This window comes from Dromaius novaehollandiae, chromosome 19 (genome assembly GCF_036370855.1).
Source record: "Dromaius novaehollandiae isolate bDroNov1 chromosome 19, bDroNov1.hap1, whole genome shotgun sequence".
NCBI classification, from domain to species: domain Eukaryota; kingdom Metazoa; phylum Chordata; class Aves; order Casuariiformes; family Dromaiidae; genus Dromaius; species Dromaius novaehollandiae.
The window spans coordinates 7,684,676-7,705,450 of NC_088116.1; the positions used below are offsets into that span (position 1 = coordinate 7,684,676).

Genomic DNA, 20,775 nt, shown 5'->3' on the forward strand with positions numbered 1-20,775 from the left:
ACTAAATTTTCATTTTGCTTCTCTAACCATGAGGAACGCTTTTTTCCCCCCATTCTAGGTTTGTTTGCTTTGTAAAATGATGGCCAAGATTCTCGTATTAGACTGTAAAGCCCGGTGTTGGGGCATTAAGAAAAAACATACCAACTCTCATGGAAGTTGGGAACAGATATCATGCTGTCTTGTACTTTCGCACAGCCCTTGAACAACAGAGAACACTTTTTTTTTAATTAAACCTCAAAATATCTTCATTTCTGTGCTCAGATTCCAAACAAACAAGTTATCTGTCATTCCAGCACAGAAAGCAGGCACGACTTCTGCTGCTAAGCTCCGTGCTACGTTATCTTTTTGGCCAATAGCTTCTTAACATCAACATGAACTTTCTTCCATTTGCAGTTCTATTTTTCTCAGTTCAAAAGTTCAGTAGAAACTACCCCGTCTTTGATTACGTGCACAAAATCTTCATACCAACTACTCATTTTTCTAAAAAGCAAAATCTGAAGTTCAACAAATTCTATAGGATGATGACTTTCAGATAGTAACGGGATATATAATAAGGAGCAATTCTGGGTAAGGATTTTAGGATTGTTTCAGTTTCTAGCTCTGTTACTGACTTGATGTATGCATCTGGGTTACGTCAGTGCTCTGTGCCTCAGTTTCCCATACACACATACATTCAATACCTCATCAGAGAATGGAATCAAGTCACTATTTTATTTCTGCAAAGCAGCATGGTATTCATGAATGGAGTTAAATACTTTCAAAGAACCATCACAGCACGCAGAAATAAGGAACCCTTGGGAAGAAATGCTTATCGTGAATGCTTCTGACCTCCTTGTCCCCTTTTGCAGGGCATCCTAGAACAAAACACAGTAACAAAAATGGACAAGATGATTCTGAGGCCTCACATCAGATAAGTGCAAAAGACAACATGCATCTAGTCGGATTTTAGGGGGTTTTTCCACTCTTTAATGGATGACAGCTAAAATTATAGTAACATACAGAATAAAATACTGTTCAAATTGGTTTGGTTTTACTTAATGGAAAATTTTATCTTTTAAGAAAAATGTCACTGACAAATTTGTCACTGACAAAAAAAAGGCATTCTTGGTACTCAAGAAAGAACACCACCTTAAGAAGACAGCACGCTATCAAATAATAGCTCTTTTGAAAAAAATCTAGGATTTCAGATTTCAAATATTTGTCAATGTTGTAAAATTCTCCCTTTATTTAAAAGGCCAGAAGGCTTGCTAAATATATTTATGCTATTTCCTGCATAATTAGGAACTAAAGCCAATCACTCAAGTATACAGTAGGCAGTAATAGTTCATATCCTTTTCTTCATATTTGGTTTTATTAGGAGAGTTTTTAGCAAATATGGATTTGCATTAGGAATTTACATTCAAACTTGCATCCAGTATTCCAGGCAGGACAATAAAAGTTTAAGGCTTTTATTATTAGGAGTCACATCCATAAGTAAAACCCAACTTTAGACTTCCATAACAGTACCTCACCAAGTTACTTCGGCTTTGACCAGACCACCACTTAGAAAACACTGACGAATAGGCAGGGCTCATTCCAAGTGCTATCAGCTTACTTGACTCAGACAAAGTGAAGCCTTTCACGAACTAGGCTCGGGTTCAGCCTACACTCTGGTGTATGAAAAGGTTTCATTATGTGCTTTTGGAAGAATGCGTTGTTTTTGAAAATGTGATACAAATAATGACATTTAGCACAGTAAAAGGTGAACTGAAATTAAAAGGGTAAAACTGTATTAAATATGTTACTTAACCACCCCTAAAACATACACGTTCTGAAAAATCTTTAAACAGGCTTGCACCCACTGGAGTTCAGAGATGGTATCAGTACCACATAGCACTATCAGATAAAGCTGCCTGCAGATTTAAGATGCCTCTCAAAGCAGACGTTGGCAGCTAAAAAAAAAAATTTTGCCAGTACCTTGTTTTTAAATGCATTAATTTGCTATATACAAGTAGTCATTTACTAGTGCTTTGAATTCCACCATTCCCTGTGTACGTTTTGGGAGCACCCCAATTCACTTTGGAGAGCTCGGCCGCAAGCCAGTGTATTTTTTTCAGGAACTTCTTACTTCACCCAGAATGACAGTCACCTTATCGAGTTAGTTATTTCCTTTGCAATCTGTGATGTCTCATCAAGCAAGCAAAGCAAAAGACAAGCAGCAAGAGATATAAATAACAACAAAAAAGGAAAGCAAGAACGAGAAGTTTGTCAAAAGAAGGGTGAGGTCTCTGGTTTCGTTTTCAGCGAACGCCTGCATCAGCTCCCTCTGCCTTCCTTCCTGCAGGACAGGAGCCCCTGCAACAAACAGGCTCTGGGATGAGATGAGATCTCACTCATCCTTCCAGAGTGCTGTGCACAAAAAGATACGCAGCAACGACCCAGACTAGAAGTTGGCTAACCTTAGAGGGAAATAAGTGGTCACATGCAATAACTGATAAGCCGTTTGATTTGAGAAACATACAGTAGGAATTACGCAAGCATCAGCCTCCGACATGAAGAAACCTGTGCTCTGAACTCCAAGCACATAAATCAGTCAATACATAAACACCAGCTCCAACTTCTAGTTTTTTTGATTATAGGGTCAAAAGGGACTTTGAAATCTACACTTTATTTGGAATCCAAAAAATAAACTGTTTCCAAACTATTCTGTAATGCTTGGGCAATGGCCTCCAGACAGCCAGTAATTTAGACAGCTGGGTGACTAGCCACAGAAGCTGCATTTTAGAAATATCCCTTCTTTGGAACAATTGAAACTTTCTCCCGTCCGAAGTCCACACACAGGGAGCAGTGTTTCCCAGCAAACAGTTTCATTATTGTTTAACCACCAAAAAACAGCTCCAACAATCTATCAAGCTTGACGTTTCATCCATCTCTGCTGTTAGCCTCGAATACTAGGCATATATAGGAAGCGGTTCAAGGATCCAATAAGAAAAATTATTTTGTTAACCTAAACAGAGGAACCACTTCTCTTCCTTTAACGATTAATTTACTCTTTCTAAAACCTGTTCAGGAAACCAAGGGCCTATTTGTCCTCTAAATTATAAAATCCAAGTATCTATTACAAAAACCCTGCTCTATTAGATGAATAAAAGCTCCATTTTAAGAAAAGTATAAACCGAATTCTAAGGCAATCCTATACAGAAGGGACTCATCACAGCAATGCTAGCAGTGCAATGAGGTGCAGCTCCAGCCCAGCTGTGACCGCTGCATCGTAACGGGGCGACGCAGCCGCACATTCACCTGCCGCCCCCAGCCCTCCCGCCGCTGCGTGGGACCGCGGCTCCGCAAACCTCCGAAGCAGCATCAACAGGATCATGGAAAGAAAAAAGACGAATGCCTGATGCAACTGTGCCGATGATGTCCTCAAACACGCCGCCACTCAAATCTGCTCGTGAGAAATTATTCATCTGAGTGATTCCAGCAGCTCCCAGGCGTAGCTGGGTGAATGACACGTAGAAGTGCCTTACTGCTGCCAGCAGCAACACCGACAGCAACGAGAAGCAGCATCACATTAGCTTCAGCCTCAGATGCAGCAGCACGATGTGTGTCTCGTTTGGGGAGCAAACTAAACCAATATAAACTCACTCACACAGAAAGTGGCGTTGATTAAACTACGCTACTCATGACATTGCAATTTGAAATTATCCCAGTGCAAATTCTAATAATATATAGAACGCCCAAAGGAGCAATCCTTCTGCAATAGTGGTTACGACATAACAAGCTATTCCCAAAAGAGATCATTTTAAATTTGCCCATTTAAAATCTCACTTAAATTAAGTCTAAAGGCCAAAAAAAAACCCAAAACCACAAAGCAGGCACTATTTAGGAATATTCTTTTAAGCATATCCCACAACCTCTTGAATATAAAAACAGGAGGAAGCAGCAGCAGAAAGAAAAATGGCATTAAATTAATATTTTAGTCTACACTGAAATATAATGTGGAAATTCCTCTTCAAAGATATTTGGCATAGAAGCCAGAGGGTATTTCTATTACAGAAAGAAGTGTAATTGATATATTGGAGTAAAGTGAAAACCTCAAGAGCAATTAATTTGAAGAATTCATGAAGAATAAACAGTGTCTCGGAAGGCAACAATTCTTCTTAAAGACTTGAAAGTCCCTATTATGAAAATAAATTTGGAAAGCCAAGCTGGGTTTTCAGAAGTTAGAACGACGAGCCATCTCTCCGTTCTGAAGAAACGGACTGAGAAAGTAAGGAGAAACTGATGCAAAAATTGAATTATTGATCTGACAGAGTCATATCCTGTTTCTTAAAGAAAACAGCACTTTCACAGCCTTGCAGAGTTCTTTAACGACTGAATAACCGGGGAGGGAAGGATGTACCGCCAGGCGGTTACAAGAACGCACTGAACACGCAGCTGGTTCTGTTTCCGACGTCGGTTCGGCACGTGATGCAGTTCTCCCACTCTTCGGCTTCCCCCATCTGTGAAATGGAGACGATGCTTATTCGTCCCTGCAAAGCGTTCTGCACCCTCCGCATGCTAGCTGCTGCAAGCCCACAGTGCTAACTTCTGGCTTCTCATGATGATCCTCAGTGGGAAGTGGAGGAAAATAAGCGTGACACAGGGAAGGACAGACAGGTGCTTTCAGAAGACGGGTGACTTTGGGGAGCAGGAGACCGGCTAGGTCTCACGGTGGAGGAAGGCCACTGAGGAGGGCTGGAGGAGCCCTGGCACCACAGACATACAATTAAGAACCGAACGTGAAGTGCGGACACGTCAGCAGCCACCCAGCTGCAGCAGCACAGAACATGCGACAGCGCTGACTGCAACGCTTCCCGGAGAGGTTAGATTGATGCTGAAGTCCTCAGCCCGAGCCGGACTGCTAGCAGTATTTAAGATAAGTAATTTAAAGCTATGCTAGGCTTGTAGTCAGAGCCTAGACCACAGAGAAATACTAAGGTCCCTCATGTTGTTACTACTACATACCAATGGCTACTCTGTCCTTGATCCACAATAGTTCATACACAATTGTATCCATAAAAGGGGACACGCTCACACCAAATTATTTGCATCTCATGTTATCCTTCTTCCAGCAAAGTGCTTTATGAATCCCTATCTTCTGTTTCATTCTTGAGCACTCCAGACTTGGTTCATAGGCACGTGTCTTTCTCTTCCACATCCAACTTCTCATCTTTGGATCAGGCTCTATGTTGTGCAGGATTAGTCAAAGGCTTTAGGAAAGAGACGCTCTGAGAATATTCTGTGTACATTAGAAAATGCACTGCTCCTGTAAGAGATGGAATGGGAGCCTAAACCTAAATAAACATAAGCTTTCCTACATGCATTACCGTGAAAGCAACACTCACTAGACTAGGACTGCATTTTACCAGACTAGGCAGGAGGGCACCGAGTTGCGGTGCTGGGTCAGACACACAGGCTTTCTACCTCCACATCCTGCCTCCAACACAGCTCCTGCGAGTCAGGGGGAGGTAAGCAGATGCAAGGACACCACAACATACAACTGCGTGAAAATCTGCTTATGCTCTTCCACCAAGAAAAAGCTGGTTCAAAGTCTAAAGCACAAGTTTTAATATCCCTCTCTATATAGCACTGTACATTCAACTCGAATCAGTCTCTGCCATGAAGGGTTTAACAATGTCAGTAACTTGTTATAAACAACATGGTACAAAGTTGCATAACTAAAGTGAAAGTTACACATTTATATAGTCCCCCCCACACACACACTTTTTTAACATACTGAAGTCAACCACAATAACAAGAAAACTGAAGGCCTGGAGTAAGAAAGGTTTCAGTCATTAACACAAGCTCAGCTAGCAGACCACCATATATACGATTGCTTTGCACTCTTACTGGGTAGTATTGCACTCTGTTCTGACTGCATTTTGAATCCCAAGAGCCCAGTTACAAGTACCTTCCAGCCAGGAAGACTAACCCTCACTGGAAGCCAGCCTACTTTTACTACCCTACAACTAAACACAATAACAGCTTTAAAAGCATTTGATTTCAACAAAAGCTTGAGTAATTAAACATTCGTCCACAAACGCCAATGTCAAGGCAATCAGCTTTTAATTAAAGTCTTATTGCTACCAGCTGAGGGGACACACAAACCACAATGTCCTACAGCTGGCCTAAGTCCACGCCAGGACCCACACAGGTAGAGGGAATTATCCATAACGGAAAACAGGACAACAGCCTAAGTAAACTATTTTGTTTCATTAGACCCAACTGTTCTATCAAAAGCAATTATGTTTACAAGAGCACAGATCCCTAAGAGTGAATACACTTCTCGCTCCCCACCCCATGAACAAAAAACATGTTAAAGAGATAAAAGTATTGATGGGGGAGAGGGACACAGGGAAGGAAGCAATGGCCTAGAATTCACAAACAACAACATTTAAAAGAGATAGCTTTGGTTTTTTACTTGTTAGTTCTGGAAAAACACGGTAGTAGAGGAAATGATGACACAAGGTAAATACTAATTTTTTTTGTTTCATGGTATCGTGCATATGCCTTAATCATTTTGGAGCTCATATTTAAATAATTAAAACCCATTTAAAATAAGTAAATAAAACCCACTGCATTTTAACCACGCAAAAACGCCAACTAAAGTGACATTGTACCTTTCATTCACCATCCTAACGAATTGGAAAACTAAAAAAGCATTTTTTTAAAACCCACTAGTTCTTCATTGATATCACAATCAGGTTAGAAAGAAAACTGCCAGGAGTTCCTACATTGCTGGGAAGGAGCCCTGCGAAGAGAACGCCCGAGACTCGCCACGTTACCCGCAGAGGCTGCGGTCTGCGTCGGGGAGGAGGAAGTGACACACGCAGCTCCAACACACAACATCGACAAAACATTCGTAAACGTCTTCGCAAATTAAACATTACCCTAAGCATTTCTTAATCTAAGACCCATAAAGCTGAACCATTCCTATCTAAGCTTTAATGTTTTACTTATCTCTACAGTATCTAAGCAAACTTGGCCAGCCTTACGGCATCTAAAAACACGGAAACCGTCAAGCACAGCAGCCCCTCTCTCACACGCTCAGAGCAGGAACGCGTCCATCCTCCAGTATGTTGCCAAAGCAGCACCTGATCCGGGCAGGCTCAGGTCAGACCGTGTGCATGTTCCCGATGCAGAGAGCTTATGTTTATCAACCTGCAATCAAGTACTGAAATATTGGTAAGACGCCGATTAGACGATATGTCAACAGTCTCTCCACAGGAAACACCTTGACCAGTTTACAGGAACAAACTGTTCTCGAGAACATTTGGAGTACTTTCATTTTTTCAACTCCAAAGTGACTCCTTTTGCCTTCTGTGGCACTATCATAGCTTTCACTTTGCTACATGTCCCTGATTTTGACGCAGAAGCCAGGCAAAGTTACTCATTAAGAAAATAACTTGGGTCCTTTCCACCAAGGAAAAGGTGCACCACCACCATATCAAACAAGCAGTCCCCTGGATATCATAAAAAACAAATAAGAGATACCAATCTAAGCAAAGAGCTATACCAAAGGTGGGCGTGAATCCAGAATTCCCCAGTTTTCACAGCATTTCAAGCAGAATAACCTACTGAACCTCAGAGCCCCTTTGGGAGCATAACTTGGAAGAAGCTGCTGGGCACCGCTCTCTAAATGAGAGAGAAGAGGCTGCACCTGCGTCCCCCTGCCCTGCCCTGCCCCACCTCACAGAGGTGCCCACGACCCCCCCCAGGAGGGAGCCCCTTCGCCCGTCTCCCCAAGCCCAGGCACCTGCAGTCTCCCCCCCCTAAACTGCCCTGTGCCCCTCCAGGTGCGATGACCCCCCCATCCTCAGCAGCCCCCCGCAGCTGACAGCCCTCCAAGCCTCAGTGGCTCCTGCACTGCCTCACCCCCCCCCAAACCCTCACAGCCCCCCCAAACTCTGGCAGCCCCCCCCCAGCCCCCTGCCCCCAAAACTTTGGTGGCTCCCCACAGCCCCCCAAGCCTGACTGTCCTCCCTGAACCTAGGCAGCCCCCCCACAGCCCCATGCCCCCTCCAAGCCCTGGTTCCCCCACACACACACAGCCCTACACTCCCCAAACCCACCGCCCCACCCCCTCAAGCCCTGGCTGCCCCCAAAAACCTCACGCCCCACCCCAAACCCTGGCTGCCCCCAAAAACCTCACGCCCCACCCCAAACCCTGGCTGCCCCCAAAAACCTCACGCCCCACCCCAAACCCTGGCTGCCCCCAAAAACCTCACGCCCCACCCCAAACCCTGGCTGCCCCCAAAAACCTCACGCCCCACCCCAAACCCTGGCTGCCCCCAAAAACCTCACGCCCCACCCCAAACCCTGGCTGCCCCCAATGACCTCACATCCCCCCCCAACCCTGGCTGCCCCCAATGACCTCACATCCCCCCCAAGCCCTGCAGACCCACAGCCCCCCCCCCAAACCCTGGCTGCCCCCCACGGCCTCGCGCCCCCCCCAGCCCCAAGCAGGCCCTCCCCGGGCCCCACACCCCTCAAACCCCCGGCTGCCCCCCCTCAGCCCCACGCCCCCCTCGCCCCGGCTGCCGGCGCCCTCACCTGCACCTGCGCCCGCGCCGCCCCGTCCCGGCGCAGGCAGGCGGCGTCCCAGGCCCCGGCCGCGGGGCCGCCCCAGCCCTGCGCTCCGCGCCGCGGCGGCGGCGCTATGGCAACTGCCCACCCCGGCGGCGGCCGGACACCGAGAGGCCGCCCAGAGCGGCCGCGGCCATAGAGCGGCCAGCTAGAGAGCCCCGCGGAGGCCCGGCTCCCTCGCGGCGCGGCGGGCGCCCTCCGGAGGCCGAGAGGGCAGCGCCGCCCGCGGGGGCGCGACGGCGGCTCCCGTAGGCCGCGAGTTCGAATCCGCCTCCCGGCAGCACGGGCCGGCCGTGTCCCTGGGGAGCAGGCGACACAGCGCGGGTGGCACAAGAGGAGCCAGCGCCCGTCCACGCGTGGAAGAGAAAGGCCGCTTTGGGATATTTAGGCCAGATACTTTTTTCAGCCTGATTTTACTCTGCCAATTTAGGGCACATCACCTTGAGTAAGAAGTCGAGCTTTTCCGGACCTGGTAATAGACCCCTGCAGCCCGAATCGTTTTGCTGCGCCTCCGCGCTGAGCAACGAACAGCACCTACGGCACGCCTCCCCTGCTGACACGCAGCCCGGGACCCTGGACATCGCCTTCACCCCGTGCTCGCTGCCGACCTCGCCGGCAAGCAAAGGTCCGTCAGGCCCCTCCAGCCTGTCCGGTAGCTTCCTAAAAGGGCATAAAACTCCAGCGGCTCCAATTAGCTAATTGCCAAGGAGAAAATGCCCTAACACCGTGGGTCTGCCCGCCGGGGGAGTGCAGCCGGTGCCCCATCGCTTCTCCCGTTTCTCCCTCCCAGCCTCCCCCCGGCCGAGGCACCCGGCCTCCCTGAATCACAGCCCCATGACTGCTTCACGGTGACTCATTAGGAAAAGTGGAGTTTCTTCCATCATTTCCCCCCAGAGACGGTTCAGCTCCTCCTCGGCCGGCTGCCAGGGCCGCAGGGCGACCCGCGGGCAGGAGGGGAGCGGAGCAGCTCTGCGGGATAACGAAATACTCTGCAAGATTTCTGACAGCTCCAATTAGGAAAGGCCCCCGGGGACTCATCCTCTGCCACCCGGCCGCTGCCACGCTTCGCTCCCCCCGGGCTCCTTCGCAGGCAAACCCTCTTGCCTGGTCCCTCCGTCCCCGACATGGCTGAGCCCTCTCGAAGGCCCACTCTCAGTCCACGGGGGGACACAGCATGGGGACGAGCAGCCCGTGCCACGCAGGGGCCGGGCGGCTCCTCCGGAGGAGCCGAAGATGCAGGCAGGTTGCTCAGTTCAGGCAATTCATGATTCAGGGGTCAAAGCAGCTAGTTCCTCTTTACGTGCTCCTGCTAGTTTCGGGAAGGAGACCGTGAGAAAACCCCTTCTGCTCAAATAACATTAAGAAAGTTTATATTTGACTTTTCCTCTGCTCCCCACTCCCCCCTGAGAACCATTTTCCCCGTAGAAGAGGAACCTCAGACAGGGCGAGAAACCTGCAGCACTCGGGCGTTGAGCAAAACATTTGTGCATCAGCTCTTTGTTCACAGCTTTTTCAAGAGCCAGAATAAGCTGCATTTTCTGCTTGTAGCGACCAGCCACAGCTCCAGCACAGCTCTCCAGCAGCAGGAAAACCGTCCTCCTCCTCACCCCCTGCAGACTGGCTGCAATTCCCTGGGGCTAAACCAGGCTCTTGCCCTCACTGTGCTCCAGCAGCATCCTGGCCCAAGCCTGAGGCTCCCAGAAATGCAAATAAATAGATGACTTTAAAATACATTTATTTTTACTGGAAACTGTTTAATGATACAGCTCATGTTGTTTTGGCATTTCCCCTCCTCCAGCAGAGCCCGCCGGGAGCGCGGCCTTTCCCACAGCCACATGCATAGCGGACGAAAGCGCTGGGTGGCCACACTGGGAGGTAGGACCTACCAGCCCGTTAAATGACAGCACTGAAAGCAGAGAGCTAGTTTGCAAGCTGCACAGCTCTGATGGAGACGTGAAAAGACCTTCTGTGCTGCCTCTTGGAAACCTGAAATGTGATGAGCCTCAGTCCCCACAACGTACAGCAGCCTTGGAGGTACATGCCCAAGACTGGGCTCCCCTGCCAAGTTTTCTTGCATCTTGCAGAGCATGAGGGTCTAGACATGCCTTCCCCACACAAGCAGCAGCTGTTTCACCACCTCTCCTTCCCCTCCAGGCACAGGCAGGTGCTCCCAACCCTGTAACCGAGCTGGCCCAACACAAGGTGCTGCCACTCCTCGTGGCTCCAGCCCACTGCCAGGCACTGAGCTCAAGGGGCAGCTTCTGGATCAAGAAGAGGCCACGCTCCATCCCAGCCTCACATCTCAAGGACGTTGCCAAGAGCAGGGAGAGAAAAGGAAAGAGCAGAGAGAAGCCACTGGGGCAAGGAAGGATCATTCTGAACACTGGCACATGAGATTGAGTAGGTCCTTAGGCATCAGACAAGCCAAGTGGTATCAATGAGCACTTATCCACCTCAGCTGATCTGGCCCCATCACAGCCTTTTTTCGTGAATGTGTGCCACAGAAATGTGTGAATGTAGTGCCACAGAAATACTGGCATCAGCCTACAAGACCCCCATCATTACCTTGGGGGAAGAAGGTTAGATCAAACATCTGATTATGCCCTCTCATCAGCAGCCTGTCCCACCCCTGTCCTGCTAGGGAATAAACAGGACAAGACAACACCGCCCTTTAAAATTTTAATTAACATAACAGTAGAGGCCATTAATTGAATTCCAGCTCTTGACAACAGCATACAATTTTTTCCCCCCCTATCCAGGACCACTATGGGATGCCCAGGTAAAATCAGGGCTCTGAGACCAGACAGTAGCAAGTTATGGAGGGAACAAAAGCACCATGAGGAGTCTCAGGTTTGCACACTGAAATGCCAGCTGGTCCCATGCCAACACCTTAGGGCCATCTCTGATGATCTGAGACAAGCCTGCAGCAGCAGGCTCACCTGCAACACTGCCCACCAAGCCCAGGCACCGCAGGCTGTATGTGCTGGGGCAAGGGCATCTGGGAACCCCACAGTCGTTTTCTCCCCAGCACAGAAGAACAAGAGCTTCTTCCCCTTGGTCCTTCCAGGACAGCAGGACTTTTGCCTCACCTCAGCCAGGTCACGGAGTCAGTCTGTGAAACCTTTAGCATGTTTGCACACTCTTTTGTGGCTATCTTGAACCTTGACATTTGTTTTTCCACCTGCATCAGAGCCCCTGCGTGGGTGTTGCTGGGCTCAGCTCCTGCACATCACTGTTTCCAATATCCAGCTCCACCTGGAGCCCTGTTGGCTGCAAAGGGAATCAGAGGAATTTAACCTCATGCTGCTGGAAGTCTAAGGGCAAAGCTGTACATCACTCCATTGCCTGCTCCAGAGAAAAAAAATCCCTGGTTATACCATCCATTAAGGATTTCTTCCTGCTGGTGCCCTAATTTTAACTGGACCTGCTGAACATGCAGAGATACAAACAGAGAATGCAATTTAGTAGAGAAAGAACATCTTGCTCTGAGATGTCCCTTGATACACAATTATTTAACACATCTGGGATGCGTTTCACTGCCCAGCAGGCAGCCACATCCAAAGCCCTTTGGATCAGGATGCAGCACAGGCTATCAGCCAGGATGCTGGTTTATGCAGCGCTGCCCCAATACGTAGGCAGAATTCAAGTCAAGGTCACCTATGCAGGTGTTGGAGGCAGCACCACAGGATCTTTGCTGTCCATATGCAATCAGGAGAGATTAAGACAAGCAAGAGGAACATGGTGACCTAGATTGCAAGCAGTGCCATCCATTTAACATGCCTAAAAATACAAGCCCAGGCTGCTAGGAACAGATGCAACCTAGCTGTATCCTGTGCAAGAGCAGAGCATTTCCTCTCCCATTGCAATAGGTCACCCAGTGAGGCCTTATCCTGGCTTATCCCCACGAGGAGCCTGTGTCCTCCATCCTCCCTCAGGTCTGAGCCGAGGTCCAAGTCATCTTTCCCATGACCTCTTCCCCATTGCCAGGGGGACTAGTCTCACCTGCCGAGGTGATTTTGCCAGGGAGGCAATGCGCTGCATGTTGGCCTTCTCCCAGGTCGTCTCTTTGCTCTCCAGCAGCACCCGGGTGCTGGGCACAAAGCTCCAGGAGCGGCCAAGCGCTGGCTTCAGGGGGCCAGCGCTGCTGTCCCTCGTCACCTGGTTAGTCACCTGCAGCACAAACACGGTTATCAGCGCCGGGGGAAAACAGTGCCGCTCACAGCAACGAAACACAGGAGATCACTGGGAGATAACAGCCACAATCTGCTACTTCTGCAAACCTTTTTCCTCTCCTTCCTGCCCCCCCAGCACACTCATGCCACCCCTGTAAACACAGCTCACACGATTGCACCACACATGTACATAAAAACTACTGTTTCCAAGCCCATTGCTTAATGCGAGCAGTGCAAGACAAGCTTCTTCTCTGAGCCTAGGGACAGGGTCCCCAGCCTGGGGGAGCACAGGGGAACTGAACTCTGCACTCACCCTGCAGAGGAAAAGCCCTGGGCTGTGTCTATATGAACAGCAGTGTAAAAATGAGAGCTGCTCTTTCGCTGAAAAGGACCTCAGCACAGCGGGAAGCGCACGGGTTCACGCTGAGCTCACCCATTTCTGCAAGCTGCAGTGATTTCCGGTGCCGAGGCCCCCTGCAAAGTTTAACTCTGAGCCTCCGAGCGTCCTTCCAGGCCCCCTTCCCTGTCGCTTTACTGCGAGTGAGAACAGCAAAGGGCAGGGCTGGCCCCATGCCTGCCGGTGCCAGGTTCAGCACATTCGTTTTCCCTTGTGGCCCTTCCAATTCAAACATTAACTGTGGTCACAGCAACCTGTCTGGCGGCCTCAAAGCAAATGCAATTACTCATCCAAGAGCTGGAGAACAGAGCATGGCTCTTTCCAGTCCCCAGCCCTTTCGTATGATGCAGTGTCCTGCAGCTAACTCCAAAGTAACTAAGAGGCTGTTTAGACAGCTAGCCAGCCCCTTAAATGATATGTGAATCTACAGCTGGTGCTATATCGAAAATAAATACAAGCAGCCTTTTGGTCTGTTTGTACTTAACTCTACCTCGCTCAGTCAAGCAAATGACTTGTTGGCTACGGACAGCAATAAAAGCAGGCAGCTAACCAGCCCTGATCTCGCTCCACAGTTGCTGGAAGAGGACATCTGCAGCTGCAGAGCAGCAGAGCTATGCTGGCAGCCAGGCATGGGAGCAGAACTCCGCAAGGTCTCAGCTGCAAGTGGGACCCTCGGAGGCTTCAAAACCACTCCGGGACTCCTCGCCATGGCACACACCAGCACCCAGGGGACAAGGCACAGCAACACTCACCACAACTGCAAGGCTGAACTCCCTGGCCAGCATCTTCAGCTCCCTGGCCAGCTGCATCATGAGGGCCAAGCCTGGAGGAGGACGGGGCATTTTTGTATTTGGTGGGATCAACTGAGACAGGGGCAGCAGCCCCTTAAGTTCCCATGCCCACCTTGGAGGCAGGTGACACTTAGATTTCACGAGCACTAAATTTAGTGCCAGTGCTGGTGTCCATGTGGTGCCTTCAACCCCTTTCTGTCATCAGTGTCCCAAGAGCAGCCCCAACACATCCTTTCCGCCCACACACCCTGGGCAGCCACACCTGCAACTCGGCACCTCCAGGGCACCTCAGCCAGCAGCCTGGGCATGGACAGACCAATCTGAGCTGTCCTGCTCTCCTCCCATCTCAGAAGCCCCCAGGAGGAAGGGGGGGAAAAACAGACAGAAGCACCAGCGGCTCTGGCCAGGTTTGGCTCTGCAGGTCAGACACCTCTCTAGCTCGCAGCTCTGTGGGCTACAGCCCACAGTTGTGAGGTTTCCTGTGTTAGCACTGGCTGCTACCAAGGTGTGAGAGACCCTCCGCAAGGTGTTTGAAAGGTCTCCTCGGTGCCTCAGCCAGCGGAAAGCACCTCACTCCCAATTTATAATCCTTTTGGCAGGAAGAGCCTAGGGGAGCTGTGCATCTCTGTTGCTGGCATGTTTTACATCTGGGACACTAAGCAGAGGTTTTATTCAGCAAGCAAACACAGCTCAGTGCCTCCTCTGTCCCCTGCCAGGTTTCAGACCACTGACCTGAGCCTGCAACGCGAAAGCCAGCTTGAATTTTCACAGTTTCCCCTTTTAGCTAGTTGCAAAGGAAAAGCTGGGGCAATCGCACCCACATCAAGCCTGCCCCTTGCTCCAAGCACCAGGTCACACAGGAGGAAGATGCTCCAGTAAGAGCGGGAGGTCCGTAACCTCGCTGCACGTCCATGGAGCCAGCGGCAGCGCTTTGCTGTTGCCCTCCAGCCCGTGCCGCAGCGCGCTCACCCTCCGACTGCTTGCCTCCCAGCAGCGGGTAAATCACAGCCGAAACGGAGTCAATCAGCACGACCTTGAGAGGTCCCGTGGAGCTCAGGACCTGAAGGAAGAAGGCACCACATGCCATGCAGAGTAACACTATGCAAATCCAGCAGTTCCAGGTCCTGAAGCTGCACAGAGGCTCAATGTTGGACCCAGTGCAAATCACTGCACACGTCTGGGGCCTGCTGCCTTCCCTGCAGCTCTAGGCAGCCAAGGTGGAAGGAGGGAGAAGGATCCAGAGTCTTGGTCCTACCTGCTGCGAGAGGCTGTCCCGGAGCTCCTGCAAGGCTCTCAGCATTTCGTAGACATCAAACACTCGGACCACCTGCACCCGCTGCAGAGCCTCCAGCTGCAGTAAAAAGCAGCAGCCTCGCCAGCAGCCTCCACCCTCCAGGACCCGCGCCACAGCACGCACATCTCGGCACCACAGGCACCCCCCACCACCCCCCAGCAGATCTGCAAGCCATATTCCTCCTGCCCCCAGGACGCTGACAGCTCTTTGCATTTATACCACGCTGTGGGGCCAGGGACCCGTCTTCCTTCCACATCTGCCTCCACCCACAAACACTGCTGTCCCCATTTCACCAATGGAAGACACGAAACGCAGCGATGCCAAGGAGCCAGAGCTCGGGCAACTGCGCTGAGCTCTCCCCGGGAAAAGAAACTGTGGTGGCTAACACCAAGCCCAGCTCCCCCAGGCCACGGGAGGAAGAGGTTGGAGCCACAAGAGCCCAGGAGGACACAGGCAGAGCCTGGCAGAGGAGCTGGCTCCGGGGGTTGGCAAGAGCCTAGCAAGGCCAGCATTAGCAGTTAAGGATCAGCCTGACCTGCTCTGCAGTGAACTTGCCTGTTCTTCCTCGTCCTCTGGCTGGGCTTGAAGCATCTGGTAGAGGCGGGAGGCTGTGAATCCCCCCGTGGAGTCGAGAAACAGGACGTGCTGCTTGAGGCAGAGAGACACGCTGGCTGCAATGCTGAGGCACACCTAGGAGAGGCAGGGCTTGGGCATCAGTCCTGTGTCCACCAGCTTCCCACAGGAGATCAGGAGCTCCCAGGGTCCTCCTGGCCCCAGCTACAGGTGTTCCTGGTGATCCCAAAGCAACCAGGACCAGCAGAAGCCTGGTTCAAGCCTCCTGCCAGGGATGCCCTGTGCTCTGGGAAAGGCTGAAGGAGGAGACAAGGCCAGTGCCTGCCCACAGCCTGCTTTCCCCAGTGCTTTCCTCTTATCTGCACCTGATTTAAGATGAAAAAGCCAACGGTTGTGAGTGGTGAGATCACTCTGATGACCTCACAGCCAAGGCAACCACCTGCAGCAGCAGGGTCCTTCGCCATGGGGACTACCAAGCCGGAAAGAATAAAAGCTTCCTCCGTTCAAGAAGTCACACCAGCCTCACACCCCAGGGGTCTCGGTTTGGGTCAGGTCCCTCTACTTCCCACACCTGAAGGCCTGTATGGCAGGAGACCAGCACAGGGAGAGCGTGGGAACAGATGGGTTTTGCCAAAAGCTTGACAATAGCTGTTTTCCCCTCTCCCTGTGTTCCTATTAGAAATCACCCAATTAAACAAAAGGCAGGAGGGGGGTAAGGTCCAAGCTGTCTGTAAATACAGATTGCAGCATGGGTCCAGGGAGGAGTCTTCTTCCTCACATGCTGTGGCATCATTTTCTCCATACCTGTCCACTGCCCCCCATCCCGCTCACCTGTGTCTTCCCACTGCCAGGCACTCCCATGAGCTCTGTCACTTCCCCCGTGTACAGCCCAGAGTCCAGCAGCTTGTCCAAGCTAAGGGTTCAACAGACAGGTGGGATTATCTGCACACCTTCAGTCAGAAAGGTAAGGGCATCGCGAAGCAGCAATCCCCAGATATTTGTCCCTAGAGAGGTCCCTTTCCAACTGCAGACAAGTGCCTCAGACTTCGCTCCTTCCCCTCCACCCCCTGCTCTCTGCACATTTTGCAGAACAGATCTGCAGTGTGGTGGGTTAGAGGACAGTACTGCAGTGGAGAAGGGCTGTGATCCGGGAGCTCTCGAGGTGTGAATACACAGGGTTTCTCTGCACAGCCACAGCAACCACCAGTGAGGCAACTGGGGAAAGGGAGAAATAAGGCACAGGAGATATGGGAAGCAACTCATTTCCACGCCTGTTCTAGACAATTTGGACCATCATCACTCACTCACTCCTCTGAGATCCATATCCCTCCTCTCTGGAGCTCCAAGGAAAGGCAGAAAGGAGCATGTCATCTAGCCTAGAAGTCACACACTAACCATTTCCCAATAGAGGTACAAGACTGGCTGGGTTTGCAGCCACAATTTGGGCAGGCCCTAAAGAATAAACGTCTCTACTCTCAGCCTAGTGCCACAAACAGGGCATCAAGGTGGAGGGGAGGTTGAGACCTTGGGCAGGAGAGCTGCAGCAGCTCCATGAGGGAGCACCAGCTGTGGTGCCCCAGGTCCACTCCACCCTTGTCCCATCTCACCCCGCACAGTGCTCGAGGCACCGCCATGCTGAAACCCAAAGCCCAGATGGGGCTGTCGTTCCACAGAGAGCTTCCCAGAGCCAAACCTGCCTCCAGCCTGGGTGATGTACCCACCTGGCGATCCCCGTGGACAAGATGGCTGTGGAGCTTTTGAGCTCCTCATAGAGGTCTGCTCCATTGGCAGGGAAGGCTGAGAACTGGGCCAGGAGCACACGTCTCACAGCAACCAGGGCCTGGCAGGCAAAGAGCTGTCTGAAAAGCAGGCTGAGGATGTCCTGGGCTAGGGTGGTGCAGGGACAGCAAAAAAAAGGGTCTCCATTGCCCTGGGCGACTGTGGGTCCCTCATGCTCAGGCAATGCACCCAGTGATGTAGGGTGCTGATAGCACAGTCCCCATTCACAACTTGAGCTCTTGAGCACAGTCCTAAAATACTGAGCACTCAGCACAAGGCTGGCTACCACAGAGCCAAGCACAGAGAAACCTGTGACACAGGAGAATCGGATGCTGTGGAGCACCCACAGGCTGAACTGCAGCCAACATCTGCTCCAGGAGAAGGTCCACATGGACAAGCCCATCCAAGCATGGAGCTGAACAGCTCTCAGGTTAACGTAACAGGATTCAGGAGTTTCCCTTTACCTTGTAAGAGAGGGAACACTTCTGCGCAACTTCCTCCAGGTCTGACGACACGAAGTCCACCACTGCAAATAACAAGAGGGATCAGAATCTGGAAGCCAAACCTTGACAGACTATGAACACCAAAGAGCTGACCAGCTCCTCTGAGAACTATCACCCTGGGACCACAGGATACACCGTGCCTTCAGGCACCAACAGGTAGAACATTCCCGTGCCTCTCTGCTGCCGCTCCAGGTGGGAGAGCAGGATGCCCCACGAAGTGGAGCACGGGGTTTTTTCCTCTGAGATGGCACCGGCTTCACCTGAGACCCATTAATTTGATTGCAAACTCAGTTAGGGAAAGGCTAGTGAAAAATACTCCCTAACTTGGCTCAAGAGCTGCCCAGGGCCATTTGATGGCTAGGGTCACCCAAGACAGTGCAGCTCTGCCAGTGTACCAGAGCCTATCTCAGGGGGCTAACAACCAACTCAAAGTGCCAGCTCAGGACATGCAGGGAAAGGCAAAAGCCACAGAAATTAGTGGAGAAGTTTCTGTCCTAGAAGTCACTCTTAATTTTTTTTTTTTTAATTCAAGTGTGTACATAATGTGTTGGAGAAAAGAAAAGCAAAAGGCCATTCTAATGGGGAAAAAGGATGACGATATCCATGGCTTTGGCACCCACAGGATTTTTGACCAAAAGCTCTGTTTTTGCACTTGATTCTCTCGGCCCCAGGTCCCGTTTATCGGGGCCAGCGCAGAGCCCGCCCGGAGCCTCCTGCCCACCCCCGCAGGCGCCTGCCAAAGCCGCGGCCGGCAGCTCCCGGGCAGCCGCCCAGGGCCGGGGCTCGTCCCGGCGCCCGGGAGAGGAGCCCGCAGCTCCCGCCCCCCCCCCGGGAGCCGCCACCCCCCCCCGCGGAGCCCCTACCCGTGCGGAGGCCGCTGGCCCGGAGCAGCGGCACCATCTCCGCCGTGAGGCCGGGGCAGAGCCCGGCCCGCAGCAGCGCCATGGCGGGCGGGGGGGGGAGCCCCGGTCCCGGCCGCCTTCCTGCTTCCTGCGCGCCGCCGCAGCTCGCTCACACCGCCCCCTAGCGGCCGCGGCCGCGCTGGGGGAAAGCAGAGGTGCCAAGGCGCCCTGGCCCCAGCTGGCGTGAGATGGGCCCAGCACAGGTGGCAGCGATGCCCTGGCTCCCAGGGCCTGTAAATAGCAGAACCGCCGCCACCCCCAGCCCCCTGGAGCTGGGTGTTTGGGGTAGGTGCTGCTTTGGGGGGAGGGGTGCTAAACATGGGTGTGAATAAAGCAACTGCCTTTAAAGATTAGTTTAAAAATAGAGCTTGATTTTGAAAAAGTAGGAAGTAGAAGTGCAATTTTTTTTTATAGAGCTCTTTGTACTTCTGGGTAGAGCTTCTTCCTCTTTCAGAAGCAAAGCTTGCTTTTGGGGGTGTCTCTGGCGGTGGCCTGGGCTCCTGCCTGCCCCGGGAGGCAGGGGTGCTCCCTGCCAGGCCCTGGGCTGGGGGCTGCGGGGGTGGCAGGACAGCCCGGGGGCCTCTCCGGGGAGCAGAGCCGGTGCGGTGTCCTGGAAGGGCAGCTGTGTGCGTGGGAGTGAAGCTTTGCAGGGAAGAGCCGGTGCCCTGTGTCCTCCTCAGCTGTGCTGAGCTTGCATTAGGGCTTTGGGGGGAGCTCCAGGAAGGAGCAAAAGCAGCTTTACACCAAGGAGTTGGCCTTCAGTTAACTGCTGCATTGAACCAAAGCACGATACCTGGGTGTCCAGTGTGGTGCACAGCCACTCCTGTGGCCCTACTGCTTCTCTAGAGATGCTAAGTTCATTCTGGTGGCTTTGGGAGGGTGACTTAAATGCTGAGTGTGCTGGCTCTTCTTCTGCAAGGTCTTGTTAGAAGATAGCTCGCAGCCCTGAGATGTGCTGGGATCTGGGACGTGGCTGTGGCGGGAGCTGCCAGCGGCCCCTCATGTGCCGGTGGGTCGGGCAGGGGCAGCTCCTCTGAGCAGTGACTCGTCCCACGGGGAGGCCGGTGGCCTGCCACCCTTCTCATCCCCCAAGAGATGAATTTTCCAGGGAAAAAAGGCTTTTTGCTCTCCCAGGCGAGGCCTCCAGAGGGCCCCCGGCGTTTGGGTCTGCGTGTCGGTGCTGTGCAGCGGCTGTTACCCCTTCCCAAACCGCTCGCCGTGGGGAGCTGCAGGCCACAGCCACTGCAGCCGCTGTCTCGAGCAGTAGTAGCATCAGACGTTTTTATTTTGTAATTTAGTGTGTTTAAAGCACCTGCAATATTGCTGCTGGTGAGGATGAAGCCTTTATCTGGGATAATTTAAGATATCCTGAACAACTTCACTTTGCCCTGGATAACTTGCTATAAGTCACAGGAATTACTGGAATGAAGAAAGCTGGCCCTTCTCCCCTACCTAACGCAATACGGGGCGGTGTTTCCAGTGTGTTAGTCAAAAGTGAGCCCTGGGAAAGCTGCGGCGCTGAGTCCATGTGTGGCAGAAGGGGCTTCTTCCACCCTCCACGGATGTGGCCTCTGTGGACCCATCGCTGTGCTCCACTCAAGAGGTGGATGCCCAAAACTTCTCTGCAAGGGGACATGGTGCAGAGACCTCCAAACCGCGTTGCAGCCCCCTCCCGCACAGATAACGGGCACGGAGCGGTGCCAGCCCGTACAGGGTGGAGGAGCTAAGACATGAGCTGATGCAGCTGTAGGAGAGCT

The 20,775-nt window shown here is 51.8% G+C and overlaps 2 protein-coding genes across 6 annotated transcripts in view; both read right to left on the bottom strand.

Annotated features, from left to right (window-relative positions):
• The window catches only part of RFFL (ring finger and FYVE like domain containing E3 ubiquitin protein ligase), a 33,531-nt gene extending 24,781 nt beyond the window's left edge, over window positions 1-8,750 (bottom strand). For 2 of the 4 annotated variants that reach the window (XM_064523358.1, XM_064523357.1), the window contains exon 1: window positions 6,756-6,885. In XM_064523358.1, coding sequence (XP_064379428.1) covers window positions 6,756-6,870 — 115 coding nt within the window. In that variant the 5' untranslated portion in view covers window positions 6,871-6,885. Of the gene's footprint in view, window positions 1-6,755; window positions 6,886-8,574 lie in introns of those variants that run through there. The other 2 variants (XM_064523359.1, XM_064523360.1) reach the window with 2 other exon arrangements.
• A 2,523-nt stretch (window positions 8,751-11,273) lies between these two features.
• Window positions 11,274-19,100, bottom strand: RAD51D (RAD51 paralog D). 2 transcript variants are annotated; one of them, XM_064523363.1, is made up of 10 exons: window positions 18,980-19,100; window positions 18,078-18,139; window positions 17,556-17,674; window positions 16,666-16,747; window positions 15,817-15,951; window positions 15,223-15,318; window positions 14,937-15,027; window positions 13,929-13,999; window positions 12,610-12,777; window positions 11,274-11,877 (listed from the first exon to the last, which is right to left on the bottom strand). In XM_064523363.1, exons 1-10 carry the CDS (start codon window positions 19,059-19,061, stop codon window positions 11,794-11,796), a joined length of 990 nt encoding a protein of 329 aa, XP_064379433.1. In that variant the 5' UTR covers window positions 19,062-19,100; the 3' UTR covers window positions 11,274-11,793. The 2 variants fall into 2 exon arrangements, with proteins under 2 accessions (XP_064379433.1, XP_064379434.1); XM_064523364.1 differs by having other exon boundaries at window positions 11,274-11,952.
• Window positions 19,101-20,775: the final 1,675 nt, after the last annotated feature.